This window comes from Xiphophorus couchianus, chromosome 1, assembly GCF_001444195.1.
Source record: "Xiphophorus couchianus chromosome 1, X_couchianus-1.0, whole genome shotgun sequence".
Classification (NCBI taxonomy): Eukaryota; Metazoa; Chordata; class Actinopteri; order Cyprinodontiformes; family Poeciliidae; genus Xiphophorus; species Xiphophorus couchianus.
The window spans coordinates 18268768-18285440 of NC_040228.1; the positions used below are offsets into that span (position 1 = coordinate 18268768).

General features: G+C 36.5%; 1 protein-coding gene across 1 annotated transcript in view; it reads right to left on the bottom strand.

The window, feature by feature from the left end:
* Positions 1–16673, bottom strand: part of opn7b (opsin 7, group member b) — a 61012-nt gene that overhangs the window by 13691 nt on the left and 30648 nt on the right. The window contains exons 2-5 of the mRNA XM_028024781.1: positions 14488–14659; positions 3274–3361; positions 3017–3179; positions 718–845 (exon numbers count right to left, since the gene is read on the bottom strand). Of these exons, the coding sequence (XP_027880582.1) occupies positions 718–845; positions 3017–3179; positions 3274–3361; positions 14488–14514 (406 nt within the window). The 5' untranslated portion in view covers positions 14515–14659. The remainder of the gene's footprint in view (positions 1–717; positions 846–3016; positions 3180–3273; positions 3362–14487; positions 14660–16673) is intronic.

The window sequence follows — 16673 nt, forward strand, 5'->3', positions numbered from 1 at the left end:
TTATTCAAAATATTTTAGTTAAAATGAAACTCACATAGACTTGTAATGCACATATTAATGTGTATCTCTTGTGAAATAAACAAATATATGCAACTAATTAAAGGGATGTGTAATATTGAAATGCTATGGGGAACACAATAGGGGAAACTTCTGATTTGGCAGCTATGTTGCAGTCATTGACACCCTCCAACAGGAGGAAAAGCCACAAAGAACATTGAAAACAAAACTGTTCACAGAGTGCTCCATCTTACCAAATTAATGGAAAGCTAACTGGAAATAAAATCATGGTGTTACTGTGCTCGAAACACGCCTCACCTAAACCCCAAACAGAGATTGTAAAGTACTGTCAAGAGGAAGATTAAAGACAGAAAACCCAAGAAAGCAAATGAGCTGAGCTGTCCCTGGACTTCTTGGCACTTCAGACTGAAAACAGAAGACCTTGTCCTCTTGCAGCAACATTCACCATATGATAAGGATAAGCGAAGTTTCGCTCAAAGTGCAAAGCAATAATAATAATTTTACATGACATATTTTTTGCCCAAAATTATAATAAAAACTTCTAATGTCTGTCAATTTTATGTGTTCTATTCTATCATTTCCATCTTTAAAACAAACTGATGATCACACTTTATATTGTGTTAAACCAACCATAATCTGTGATTATGGTTGGTTTTTGCATGGAATAATAATAAACAATATAAAAAATGCTTTGATTACCATAGTTTGGACAGCAGACCTTGAGCCAACAAACACAAGAGAGCACCGTGAGATTGGACAGACTGCACAGGCCAAACAAAACACCACAAAAGGCATAGACAGTGCAGGTTGTCAGGTTAAATAACCACCTGAAAAGAAAGAAAAGCAGAAAAGAGAATATGTCACTGAATAACATCTTGGTTAAACAAATATTTATGTGCAAACTCTCTCTGGAAACATTTTTAGACAACAAGAGAGAGGCAATAAATGTAATGCCATTCTACTGGTCACAAGTGACGGCAGGCAGAAAGCGACACACTTTGACTCAACACTGGTTGCTTTGACACCTTACATCCAAAGATCCTCAGAGGATCAGATGAAGATATTGGAGAAGGTCACCAGCTGAAGTGGGAAACATATGGATAATAAAAATTGCAATTCTTGTGACGGTTTTAGTTTTTTTTATGCTAAACACAACTGTGTTGTGAATCTATAAGTTGGTGCCATTCTATCAAACAGGTCTTGTGGCTAGCAGTTTAAACCACTTAAAAGGCTCTTGGAGTACCTTGGCAGCTGGTTTTGGTCTTACTGTTGAATTGCAACTGCAATTCAAAATAAATTAATTATGGCAAATTAATTTAATTTGATCAATTTGCAAAACACTGTCTTTCACTGACCATTGAGGCAAACTGCACTTCTTGTTTTAAATGTCTTCTTCTTCAGTGCATTTAATCCTGGAAAACTTCAGTTGTTTCAATTATGGTTTGTTGGAGAAAAACATGCTGGACAGTGTTTTTTAAAGAATAGGGATGATAGTCACCTTAAAAGATGGAGATACACTGTTGCTCTACTTGAATGCCAACTAGTTTTTTTGTATTATTTTGATCCTTGTGTCTCTTTGGCAAAAACAGTTATGTTAAGTAAAATGCTTAATTCAATAGGTTTAGACTTTGTAACTGAGTGTAATTTTATTTTACACCGACTGGACAGTGACTATAAAGCATAAACTCTTATCAAGAAATGAGTAAAAATTTAAGTACTTTCCAGTACTGGATAATATCAATGAAGATTTTCATTTACTGAATTTTTTTCTGCAGTTTATGAAATTAAGCTCATTCTATTGATGCCTATGGATGCAAGAGAAAGCATCGACCTCTGAACTGTGGGAATCAGGCTGTTTGAATTGTGATAATCACACATGGAAAATGTCTGTTTTAGCTCCAAAACCACCAACTCTGACAATGGATTAATAGGTACATGAATAGATGGAAAAATGGAGAGATACTAAGGGTCAAATAATTATGACTCATTGGTGTTAGAGTTGTTTTTTCATTTGGATTCTGTTTTGATCAGTTGTTTAACTTTTTAAAATCCTGTCTTATTAGTTAATTTCTTTGTATTAGTTTATTTATTTTCACGTATTGCTTTGAGTTTTGTTCTCTGACAAAAGTTTGATTTTTACTTCTGTGGTCCCAGTTGAAGTTCTCTGTTATATAATAACCTTACTTCAGCTGGCCTTTTTTCTCCCCTTCAAAACTGGTCCTTGTCACCTGGCTCTCATCACCTGCACTGTCCTTCAGCTTTTTCCCCTTCTGCCTCTACAGTAATTTGTTATTCTGGTGTGTGGCAACCTGTCCAGGGTTTGCCTGCCCAATGACCGATGGAGATAGGCTCCAGGCCCCCCGAGACCCAGCAAGGATAAGCGCGTAAAGATAATGGATGGAGAGTTCTTCTGTGTGGTTATTCACGTTCACCACTTCCTCTGTATTTTAGCTCGTCAGTTTACATTGTTCTTCACTGTTTCCTTCCATTTTCTAACCCTGTTCTTTCATGCTTTTTTTCCGTTCCTTCTTTTTGTGTTTCAGTAGAACAACGATCCCAAATACACATAATCACTGGTTTTGAAATGAATGAAACAAAATGGGGTTCCCAAATCCCAGAGCTCAGGGTTAGAGTTAGGGTTATGTTTAAGTGGTTGAAATTTGTATACTTTTTTAAAGAGCTTGGTCGGCTGATCTATTTAAACAAATACTGTTTCTGATCTGAAAATGGTTGATTATTAAAAAATAATTAATCCAGAAGACTAATTATATCTACATAAAAAATATTGTTAGTGATAAATGATGTTGGTAATTTTAAATTGGTGCACTCAATTACATTTGATCAAATCACCCCAAAAAAGACGGTTTCAAAATGCATCATTATAAATCTAAAATAATATGACATCCATTTTTATGATAAGTACATGCAAATTTCTTAACTCCAGCCTGATTTAACGTACTGAAAAAGATCCCTGGTTAGCACCTCAAAAGTCACTCACATGTGAGCGTAGGCTGAGGGAATGGCCAGTGGAAACAGAGTTATAGTCATGCTCAGGTCACTGATGGCCAGATTGACGACAAAGAACTCTGCTGGCTTCAGAGAGGATTTCTTTCTATAGGCCACAAACAGCAGGATCCCATTCCCCAGTACGGACAACACACCTGGAAGACAGAGAGGTAAAATAATAGGGAAAGGTTTGTTAATAAACAAATCTTCATTATGGTTTTTAAAAGGTGAGGAGTCTAATCAAGTTACCAAATATGGTGTAGAGTGTTCCCATGACGAAGTCATTATCTTTTGATATTCTGGACACGAACTGAAATATTTCGGAGGCATTTCCCATCTTCAGCGAAAAAATGAGAAACAGAATAGGAGAAATTACAGTAAATAAAAATTTACAACAGTATTAAGTTCAAGGATTTCTGAAAACTAAGCCGATTTGTTTGTCACAACTAACATACGGCCGTTAAAAGAGGTTTGAATGCATCAAAATGTTTCTAAGTAAATATATTTCCAATATTTAGATCAATATGAAAATAACAAGATGTGAATGACAATCCATGTAATCTAAAAATACAAATAAATCCAAACATGACTAAAATACTAAATTCTCTCATTCGTGCTGCTACGTGCAAAACAATATAAGCTAATTTAGTATTAACTTCTCCATACCCAAGTAGAGTGCATGATAAATAAAGGAAAAATACCTTCATAAAACATCACACTATTGCAAAACATAGTAATGACATTGATTGTAGATACATTTCTAAACTTCTGAAAGATCATCATTTGACCATAAATCAACCCAACAAGAAACTTTTTGTGAGATTTTTTAGAAAGGTCAAAAGAATCATCAAAGTAATTTGTTCAAAAGCCAAGAAACATAATTTTAGGCAGCTCCAGAATAACCTGGACACAGCAGCTATACCTTTCCCCATGAAAATCGTAAGCAATGCACTCAACCATAATGGCCTCCATGCACACTTAAAAGTAAATGTTGTAGAAAAAGTCTGTTGAAGCTTGTTCAAAGTTTTCTGCATGGTAGTTGGATAACCCAGTGAAAGACTGTGAGAATAATGTCTTGTCAGGTGAGTCCAAAGATAAACTTATTGCAATCACCATGTTTGGAGGAAGAATTGTTCTGCACATCATCCCTAAAGCACCATGGCACAAGCAAAGTTTACAGGTTGGAATATGGTATGGGTTGTCCTACATACAGGATGTGGAACTGGCAGACTTCATACTTAAAGTGAGGATGACAATCTTTAAAGTGTTTACATAGTATATAGTCACACCAATAGATAGATCTTGTCGTGACATATCTCACTTGGTTATACTTAACATTGGACACTTATCAGATCTATTCTGTTTTTATCATCTTGACAAGTCATTGTTCCACCGAACTAAAAAAGAAGAGGGGGACAAAATTAAATGCCATCCTTCACTTCAACATCAGTGTCAGCTCAGAAACCTGTGAGGGATTTGCATACCCAGCATGACCTGCTACATGACCCACTGCTAATACAGAATTCATTGTGAACAAGACAAGGTGCTGAGGCAATCTTCCTGAAATTATTTTTGGAGAAAATGTATTCATAGCCTTTCTATTTATCCAATGATTTTACCTGTATTTACATATTGAAGGAAAAGAGACAATCACCTGGGGGTTAAACAGGAGCAGCTTTTGGATAAATCAGAAACTCCACACAGAGTGGGTCTAATCTTCAAACACGACAAGAGATAATGTGAATCTTCAATTATGACTTTATGTGGCTTTTATGTAGCTCTGAAACAGACACAAATGGGTTTATGTAAAAGAAAACCAATATGGCGTGTATCTTGTTTTTGGCCTTATCGTCATGACTGCATATGTTTTCCTCTGAACTACAGCTGACTGTGAGACTCTAAGACTCTGGGCCATCCTGGCACCACTCTTCAAATATCTCACAAAAAGCATCTTGTGATATTATCGTACATCTGCCTTTTAGGTTTTTAAATGTGTTTCCTCTGATGTTTGGGGAGGTCTGGTGACTATAAAGAAAACAAATGGGACGTGATGGAACTTTACAAAGTCAAGAAAGAAGTTCACCAACACATGAGTACAGAGAGATAAGTTTCAGATGTGAACATTGACGTCACTTATTTTGTAATAAAATGAACAGCATCCAAAAGTATTAATAATGTGGGAACATGATGAGCATGTAGAAAATTAACCTCATGAATTTTACTGTGGACTATTTTGACAGCAGGTAAAATTACATGCAAAATGTTGGCACTTAAGTAAATACTTACAAGTTTATATACAGGAATACCAGCATGCAAATTACTTTAAAATGATTCATAAACAATTATACTTCCAGTCAAACTGAGTTTTGGCAAAGGTACTAACAAATCCACAATATTTTTGTGAGTCATCAAGATATCTAGTAAAAGCTGCAACACAGGTAATACCCATATAATATAAATTAGAATCTTGTTGAAAATTTCAATTATTTGAATAACTTATTTCACTAAGTAAAACACATAGAGCTGTCTAAACTCTTATCTACACTCAAATCATTGTATCCACATGGACTCCTGTGACCCATGGTTACTGATGTCTAAGTTAGCACATAACAAAGTGCCAAGATTAAGGAGGCCATTCTTTAAAATTTACTCAAACAATAACAATAATAACTATGCACATGCATTTCTGTAAAATATGGCAAATATTGTGATTATAATTCGCCATGCCTTCTTTATATTCTTTGAAGTGCTGTTCAGAATTTGTAATACTGTTTTTTCTGCTTCCACTTAATGGGGCTGATCAATATTTAAATACTGACATGCACCACTTGAGAAAGATGCATTATTACCGTTGAAAAAAGCAAAGCAGTCAGCTAGCTAGTAAAATACAGTTAGATAGCATTTTCAGTTTGAAACAAATGCGTTGTGTTTTGCATATTTATAATATTAGTTATAAATATGCAAAACAAAGTGAAAAGAATAGTTTGCATTTCCACTCTGCTGTCATGAAGCCTTGATTCCACCCTACTTAAAAATCCTTAGCAGAAAATCCATATAAAAAGCAATTATATCATGACATTACCGTTCAGTGGAACATCCTCAGTCTTCAGCATGTTTTTTGCAGCTGCTGTCAATCACATGTGACATATTTTCATGATATCATCTTCGTAGGTGATGCTTGTAATTTAAGCCAATCCATCAGCTTAATCAAAGGGGACTAATGTTTACCACAAACAGGAAAAGAAACCAACAAAAGAAAAACTGATTTGTGCAAAATAGTATTCTAAGATGATCTGTATCTACAGATTCAAAACTCAGTAAGTCATCAATTGGAGTCAGTCTGCCTATTTAAGTGGTTCCTAAAAAGGTTGTTCCCGGCTTTACCTGAGCAGAACAGACTAGATTGAGTTCTGTGAAAATTCAGCAAATCATCTGTGAAAGAATAAGCGAACCTTGCAATGAACACTGACCTGTAAGCATTTGCTTTTACACTGATGCTTATAAAAAAATAAGACTTTTTTTTTCCTCTATTCCATTTAACTTTTGCTTTTGAAAGTAGAGGTCATTAACACAATTCACACTTATATGCCGAAGAAGAAATATTGTTCCTTTTATCTCATGACAGAAGCAGTGGCGGCGCTAGACGTGTTTATTGTTCAGCGGCCAGAGTGAGGCAAAGCACAATAATGACATTTAACATACATACACACATACATGCATACATACGTACAAGAAGATATTCTTTACTACTTCATCACTGTTAGACTGAAAAATATATTGATATACTGTCATCTACAGCACTTGTTTCATTACCGACACCATAATGAGAAACTTTATGACCATAACAGATTTTCAGGGTCCCAAACCAAGAAACTAATATTTACAGCCCTGTCTTGGTTTTTATATTCAACTAGGGCTGTCAACTGATTAAAAACAAATAATCAGATTAGTCACATTTAGGCTGGGGGGCTTTTCTGCATGGCTGCACAGTGGCGCAGTTGGTAGCACTGTTGCCTTGCAGCAAGAAGGTCCTGGGTTCGATTCCCGGCCGGGGTCTTTCTGCATGGAGTTTGCATGTTCTCCCTGTGCATGCGTGGGTTCTCTCCGGGTACTCCGGCTTCCTCCCACAGTCCAAAAACATGACTGTCAGGTCAATTGGTTTCTCTAAATTCTCCCTAGGTGTGAGTGTGTGTGTGCATGGTTGTTTGTCCTGTATGTCTCTGTGTTGCCCTGCGACAGACTGGCGACCTGTCCAGGGTGTACCCCGCCTCTCGCCCGGAACGTAGCTGGAGATAGGCACCAGCAACCCTCCCGACCCCATTAGGGACAAAGGGTGAACGGAAAATGGATGGATGGATGGATGGCTTTTCTGCATTGAGCTTGCATGCATGGATTCTCTTTGGGTACTCTGGCTTCCTCCCACTGTCCAATAACATGAATGTTAGGGTAATTGCTCTCTCTACATTGCCCTAGGAGTGAGTTTGTGTGCATAGTTGCTCAAATAAGTTTTCTCCTGCCATAACTATCCACTGACATCCATCAAAGGTCTTTACCTCCATGCCGGAGATAGAGACCAGCCTGCCCATGACCCTGTAAGGATTTTGTCAGAGTGGAAAAGGGATGGATTACTAACAACATCATATAAGCAGAGATGTGTTTGTTCTTTTATTTACTCCTTAACCGACAGTAATGCATATACTCTTCTGCTCTCACTTTGCTAGTTTGATACAGAAAACATTTGGAAACTACAACTTTAAATACTTTATTTTCCATCTTGTGTGATTGTTGACCACATCCCCTCATGCACCCTCTTCCTCCCTCTGCAGTGTCAGGAGTGCAAAGGGCATGGCTGGATTAACAGTTTGAGAGGATGAAGTCTAGAGAGAGACACTTTGAATAAGTGTGAGGTGGAGCAGTGAGGCAGGGCTCAAGAGAAGAGAAGAACCCATGCTCATGCTGATTTGTTCAAGAGGAGAAAAGTGGCACAAAGAGAGGCTGAAAGTCATAAAGTGCCTGTCAACCCGGTGCTGAATTGTGGAATTGAGGGTAATCATCGGAGAGGACACCAGTGACAACTTAAGCCTTGCTGTCATATGAATGGAACCTAGGGCAATGGGGCAATATTGCAGAGAGGAGTTGAGGGAGATATGGATGTTGTAAAAATCATTTGAGGCTGTAACAAGTAGGAGAAGACTAGTGAGGGATGAGACAAATCCCATAACTGAAACTGTCAGAAGCATAGAATTGAAGGCAGAATGATGGCGATTACCCGCAAGGAAAATGGGACAGAGAAACAATAAAGTGGAACTGAAAGCATCCAACCAGTGCACACAGATGAGTGAACACCCTAAAGACAGCAAAGCCATTGTGAAAATCAAAAACAAGGGTGATTTTTCCACTGAATATATTTGGAAAGCGGAAATATATCAAGACCCCCTGGGTATGAGTTTACACCCACATTTCAATTTACAGATCCCCAGTTGAAACATAGCAGTTGGCAAGTTGGCAAAAACAGTTGGGGGAGTAAAACAATGTCTGAGCTGTATCCTGTTTCTTCACAAGAATTATCTTCACAGCACTGTTTGTTCATTAAATTGTGTCATAATTAGATGATGTACTTTATGCTCAAAGCACTCAAAGAAAAATCTCAACTCAAGTTCTTTACAAAATGTAGCTAATGAGCGAAACGGTCTCCTTGACATCATGGTCATGACAGAAAAGTCGCTCTGCAAACAGATTCACATAAAATTCAATGTTATGTGAATTTTAGAAAGTGAGTTTATTTTCCCTGTTAAGAGTTATCATTTCAGCTACAAATTTAAACATCCAGATCTTTTTTCACAAGTACAGGGTTTTTATCAAATATATAAATATCTTTAAGGTTGTCAAGATCTTCATAGATATATTGAAAAAGTAAAAGTATGGATAAGTGAAGGAATTGTTTTAATAATCGAAGGAGCACCTGGTTTTATTTCTGCAAAACTCAGTTATAATTGCTGTCAACTTCCATTTGGCTGCTCAAATCTGTTAATAGTTAAAGATTAAGTTTGTTTAAACTACATGCTGACACAAACAGGGGTGATTATCAACTAAAGAACTGGGATCTGAGCTTCAAAACAGAAGTAGTGGTTGATAGAAGTAACTTCAGGTTCAGTTTGGGATTCTTAGTATTACCATGCTGGTTTAACTTACACCTGGATCTTCAGCATGGTAGAAAATGCTGACAGATCTTAACTGATCAATTATCTGAGAAAGATGTTAAGAACAACAGTGCATGAACGGGGTGCACTTTTGTTCCCCACTAGATCTTTGTGAAAGATGCCTCGGCACAATTGATGGTTGTGTATCTAAAACAAAAATTGATTCTCTGAAGTTTCTCACTCCTAGATTTTAAAGATTAAAATCTCTGAAACCTTCTTTGTTCCTTGTCTCTGATATTGAGTCTCTAAATCTAACACTCTGTGTTTAGCATGACTATGCACACTCCTTGATTCACTTCCAATACACTTTAGATTTTCATCGTTAAGTCTCGTTAAGTGTGATCTCTCAAAGGAAGTTTTGAAATGTCAAACCTAGGCAAGGACTGGATAAGTGTATTAAATTTTTGCTTAGGTAGTTCATAAATCATTGTTCATTATATTTTTTTTTCATCTGACTTCAACAAATTCCTATCAGTTGCTTAGGTGATCAATAACTGACCAAGCCAAGAGGAGTGAAAAATGACATGAAATGAAAGCCTTTGTTGACTGAAGCAGCCCAGCAAAATTCAGGATGCAACTCCAAATTACATTGTTCTGCTTCAGTTCAATGACAATGAATGAAAGTTTTTTTCAATTTACACACTTTTTTATTAAGATGAAACTTCTCTTGAGTTATTGATTTAAATATCACTATGCTTGCTATCCACTACTGCTGTTCAGAAGTTCTATTCAAATACTAATGCCTCTTTGACTAAATGCAGATCATTCATTGCAGTCATTTTTCATTCAGCTGTCATATGTCGTCTTCAATTTAAAATCCTAATTTATCATTGTGTGCCTGCTTTTATGTGATTTTCATCATCATTATTCTTCAGAAGCAATCTCTCAACTTGCAGTCAGCACATTACAGGAGCTGTTAACACATGCATATTTGAAGAGTGTGTGTTAACTGGAGGAACGATATGTGAGTTGTAATTTTCATTTAAATTACAAAGCATTTAGACCTTTAACCACTTCTTAACTACTGAGCTATTAAAACATATTTATTCATACCTTTTGTCTTCCCAGTATGATTAGAGAAGAGTAAAGCAGGTTATCTGCAACTAAGGCAAACATAGAACTGAATCTGTCTTCTGGCAAAAGGTGCAACAGTTCCTGTTCAAAAGTTCACAAAGGCAGAATTTGCAAATATGAAGTTATCAAAAAGACCGACCTAGTGAGGTAGAATCATAGCTTAATGATAGCTTTAAAGATAATTTTGTGTGAACCTTAAAGAATTAAATGTAATCACCTAAATTTGGCCTGTAATCATCATAAACCATGACTGGTGTGACCCCCCTGTGATTTTTGATTTTATGACGCTGAGCGGCTACATATATTACCAGCTAAAAGAAGAAAAATGAACAAGCTATGAGCAATTATTAATCTATCTGTAGCAGATAACTTTCTACCAATCTTCATTTTGTATGAATCCAGGTTAGTTATTCCTGAAAGCTAAAGCTAATACCTAGTCCATAAGGGGCAAGGACCATTGCATCTTTCTACCATCTTCAAAAGCTATTTTATGAGCCGTTAAAGTGTTGTCAGGTTTACATTGGGAGACATATTTACCCAGAATTGATTATTATTTTCATGGGAAATGGAGACAGGAGAATCAACATTGATTTTTTTGTGTGAAACACTTCCTTAGAACACACAACCATTTGCAACCACAAAAGTTTAAAAGTATAAAATCTGTCAAACTATCCTATAATAGTTTTGTTTTTTACACCACTCCCCTTTAATATCAAACACTTATTTAATGCTGAGTAGATGATTGTTATATTCCGATTAACTCGGTTGCAGAAAATAGTTTAGTGATTTATTTTAATGTTATCTGACAAGTCTTGGCTTCCAGTAATTGCGATCGGCAGTTTGCTGTAGAAGAGAGTCATGGGGGTTAATTTGGCTCAGATTTTGCAGGTAAGTGTATGGATACAAGTCTTATTTGTTTCCTGAAGTGTTGTGACTCTGGAGTGTTGCATGCTCTGGGTAAAAACACTGGCACTGGAATCCTGTTGGCAGCATTTGTTCAGGTGGGTCAATAATGATGTAGACCAGGGAAGAAAAGATCTGTTTTGGGAGTTGAGCATTTTATTCACTTGTTCTTTTTCTTGCATGAAAGTTGCTTGAAAACCAGATAAGTTACAGCAGCTCCTCTGCCAAAGGTAACTTTCCAGGTAGATATTCTGGAGATGACTGGATTCCATAAAGCAGGCGTTGAGCACTGAGGTACCTCAATGTGAGTCCCAAAACATCTAGCTTTACACAGGAGTTTATTCATTAGTTAAATTTAAACGGGGACATAACATGAAAAATGCTTGAGAGCTCTAACCAATAAAACAATAAGACACTGGGTGAAGAGGTCTGAATCCAACAGGTAATAAATCAATCACTTAAGGGTGTGACTGCTGACAGCAGGCTAACCCGATCCAAAGAGGTGATTTATTCCTCAGGAGAAGAAAGAAGAAATAACAAAAACAAAATCACACAGAGTCAAGGATCATGGTCGTGTTTTGTATAATAAAATTAGTGGTGGTGCATCAACTCCTTCCTCCATTCCTTGTGTAATCATTGCCAGTGTAACTCTGATCAGGGTTTTAAAATGGTGTTTCTATAAACAGCTCAGGTTTTTTGAGATGGGTTATTTTGCTACAAAGGACACCACTTTGTCCCGTCTACACTAACCATTAGCTTCAGCCTCCAAGGCCAAATAATATGGCTTTATGCTAAATGAAGACAGCAAGAGAATCACCCACTGAAGGCAAGCTATTACCTGCTGTCAAAATTTCAGCAGAAATGCAGTTAAAAAGCTATTCCTGTACGCTCAAGTGATTCTTGACATAATTTTAAATATAAATGTACCTAATTAAATTATTCAATGAACTAATCACTACAGTTACAGACACATTTATGATCAATTTTCTTTATATTTTTAGAGAACATGACATAATATTAATTTTAAGGCAAAGGAGAATAAAATTATGCTATCATAATGTCGCATTCGCTTCAGTAAAAAATGGATTTGTATTCTTTGTAGTGATCGATTTTTGCAGTTTTAATTTGGGCTGTGAGTCATGAAAAGATTGTAGGTCATGTCCTATCTAAAGGTCATTGAGTACTTCCATTCTGAGCCTCTTCTTTCCAATAAAAATAGGATTTGTCAATAAGTAGGACAGGATTATACCATATTCTAGAGGTCGTGTTCAGGGGTCAAAACTGCGAAGTTTTGAAGTCATCCTTCAACCTAGTCTGGGGAACACAGACAGTGACTAGCGGGAAGACAGAGAGGGGGAAAACCGGGCACAAATGAATTTTACAGTGAACTACAGGGGAACCGGTCTGTGTGTCGTAACCACAGTGTGAAGAGTCATGGGTGTCATTCACCTATCTCTGCTAATGCATGTCATGAATAACTAAGAAATAATTTGCATGAAAATCCCTCTAAAGGCCATTGTATCGTAAAAAATGAAATATTCAAGTAAAGAGCAACTTATTATAGAGTACAACTCCCAATACCTGTAAGGAATTTATTCTAGATGACGCAGCAGTGCAGCATGAAAACTGAACTTTAAAATCTCTGTTAGCACATAAGTTCTCCGGTTATTTTTGCTTGCAATACTGATACTGCATGTCAATGTATCAGCACAGCTGTTGCCATGGTACAGACACGCAAATCAAGCAACAGTGTTAATCTGTGGAGGTTACACACACCTCTGTTCTCTTCTGACTTTGTATTTGCCCACTCTTCTTTACCAATTAAAACATAAGTTCAAATTTTCCCTCAGAGATTATAAGTATGTCATGCTACTAAAAAAATTTGAATGGTGCTAATTTTATGTTTGTTATAAATAGTTAGCAAACATTGTGGCTTTGAAAATTTCCTTCATTCTTTCTGTCTTTCTCAAAGTAAAAGGGCTCTGGTGCCCTTTCTGTGTATCTACACAACTTTAACAGAATTAAACATTCTGACTGAGAGCTGAGTTCAGTAATCTGTTGTTGTACTTCTTAATAATTTCCCTGAACATTGTAGATCTGCAGATACCAGCAACAAAGTCTCACCCACACTGTGATTACATCTGAAGTGTTTTGATTTAAGGCCAGAAAACAAGCATTTCAAGTCTCAAAACAGGAAACAATTAAAAAGACAAATCAGAAAAAAAAATTATATATATATATACATATATAAATATAAACATCCTTGTAAAATGACTACAAAACTTCTCACATTTAATACACCTTGTTTAGAATCATCACACCGCAACACGGGTAGCAGGAAGAAGCACCTATTTGCAGAGTGGGCAGAAACTAAACACATTCCATCTACAACATCAGTACTCATGTGTAAAAATACAAAGAAAAAAAAAAATATATATATTCTTTTCAAAGACAAAGCAAATACTAATCTGTAGAATCATTGTTTGACTGTTACATACCACAGTAAACTCACACACAAAACAAGATTTCAATTTTAAAGCTCTAAGCAAAATCTCAGAATAGTTTGTTTTGTCCTCATGGAGCTTTTAGCTCATCAACTGATCTGTGTATTTGAGATCCAGTTTGAAGAGTCATCACATGGCAGCTTAGCCATAATTTAAAGAAATAAACTTTCCTCTTCGTTATTTAGACATTCCTGTGCCACAGCTAATTTCTGAATGTAACTTAAGTGATGAAACAGAGCCGCACCGTCTATTGAATTGGTAATCGCATAGTAAATGCAAAATTGCAGTGACAAAAGACTTTTTATTTGGATTATTTGGTAAGTCATATTATTTCAAGAGCTATGCATTAACATAGACTCATCACTCTTGATGCTCACACCTCATATACACTAAATTGCCATTTTTTTATTAGATTCACCTGCTCAATTCTCAATACTAATAGCAAATCAGCCAGTCACATTGAAGCAACTACATGCACATATGCAATGTCACATAACCAAGATGACTTAAAGTTCAAACTGAGCTTCAGAAGTTACATGGATGATGGTATCAGGTGGGCTGCTACTCCAAATAAGCTAATGTGCAAAATAGGGCAGATTGGTTTGAGATGTTAGAAGGTCAACAGCTCCTCAAATATCCACTAATTACAAACAGATCATGCAGATTGCCATCTCTGAAGGATCTTACAGCAGGTGGACTACAAATAGTAACAGACTACAATGGTGCCACCACTGTCAGTCAGCTTTATAAACAACAAGTATAATTTAAACACTTCTACCTACCTGAGTGTTGTTGTTGACCATGTCCATTCCTTTATGACCACAGTAAACCCATTTTCAGATGGCTGCTTACAGCAGGATAACGTGCCATTTCTCAACGTTCATATAATTTCAAGCTGGTTTCCTGAACAGATAAATGAATTCACTGTTCGGCCTCCAGAGTCCAACTGGGCACCTTTAGAAAGTGGTGAAACAGGGGATTCACATCATGAATGTAGAATCAAAAGTTTGATGCAACTGCAGGATTCTATCATGTCAACATGAAACAAAACATTTTAAGCATATTTTCAACAATTTCATGAATCTATGCTGCAAAGAATTATGTCAGTTCTGAGGACAAAAGGTTACAACACCTTACTAATAGGGTTTTGTAGTAATAGTTCTGCCACTGCTTGGAAAAGCAATGGCAGAACTTAACCCTTCCTTGTTTTGCCTGATTACAGTCTTTGCTGTCTTGTTTGCAAGACCACCTATGTGTCTTTAGTCGTCTTCATTGTCTTTATAAATGCCACGTTTCAGCCTCTACACTCTGCCAGATTCTTAAACTGCTTTCACAGTTAATTAATTATTCAAGAAAGTCTAGCTTTGTTCAGCTCTGACATAAAGATCTAATATGCTGTCTTGTGTCCCTAGATATTGGATGACTAGATATCACTCAATTGTTGGTGCTATAAGCCAGTGTGTCTCTTGGCCAGGTGTCTTTCGAAAAAGACATATTATCCCAAGGGACTTCCTGGTAAAATAATGGTTATATAAGTATATTCAAAATAACTGTTGCACCAAGATTTAAAAGAAATAGCTGTAAAGTGTTGATGTTGGTGGCTGAGATATTAAATCTTACGTAGAATGGTGGGAAAATTTTAATTAAAAAAAGGAATTATGAATTAATTGCAAAACATATAAGCATGATCATGTCAATAGGACATTGCTAATTTTTTAAGTTTTTTTACTTAAGACATCACAAATGTGAATAAAGATTTGGAATAAAGAATTTTATCTTCAGTCATGAAGTGTAGTTCATTGATGAGGATTTAAGCACTGAGACTCAGAGTTAGGTGAAGGAATTAGTTTAATGATGTGCACAAGGTTCACAACACTGTGAAATGCAGGTCAGGAATCAAACTAAATCACCAAACTCAGGAAGACGTACAATGACGACCAACGACAGAACTATGACACGAATTACGACATTCATCCATTCATCCATCCATCCATCCATCCATTTTCTTACACCTTTGACCCTAGTGGGGCTGGGAGGGGTGCTGGTACCTCTCTCCAGCGAGACATTTTGGGCAAGAGGTGGGGTACACCCTGGACAAGTCTCCAGTCCGTCACAGGAACTATAACATGAAATAGGCTAACTATGACAAGCTGGGAGCAGGAGACACAGGTGAGGTTAACGCACAGGATAATCAGGGGAACAAGAGACAGCTGGGGCCAATCAGGAGCTAGACAAGACAGCACAGGGACTAAATGAACTAATAAACACAAAAACCCACATCCTCACAGTGTTGTTTTACCAACAAAAATATATCTCATGTAATTAAAAGGCATTCATCTTTTTGCCCCAAATATCGAGTTGAAACCACAGATGCACATACACAGAATAATAAGACAATTTGTTTTCTTACTTACTGAAATTAAACCAGGCCAAGTTTCTCTTGTTTAAGCCAGTTAGAGTAACAAAGATTCTATAAAAAATGTCGCCACAATGAGTAAAAGAATATGTCAGAGATTTATGGACTAATGTCTTCAAAATCAGATGTTGCCACACATAAAGAATAGCACAAGTTAAACAATAACAGAAATCTGTTTTGGTCCAAAATGGGCAAATTAACCCCAGAGTAAAACCCAAAGACCTTGTGAAGATGCTGTCTAAAGCTAATAAAACAGTTTCACTATTCACAGTGAAGCATGTCCAATACTGACATGGGCTGAAAGCCACTCAGCGATGAGGGACTCAAAAAGCAACCAGAACTTTGGCAAACTATTGTGAGAAGCTTAGCCAATTATTACAATTGAAAGGCAATGCTATCAAATACTGGAGAAATGTATATCATGTGATTTTCAAGACATTGATTAAGTAAATCACGGACACTTACAGTATGTCATTGTAGCATTTAGTAAATAAAAATATTTGTGGTAAATTTAAATGACCTAACACAAGAGAAGTTTGGACTTATTTATCT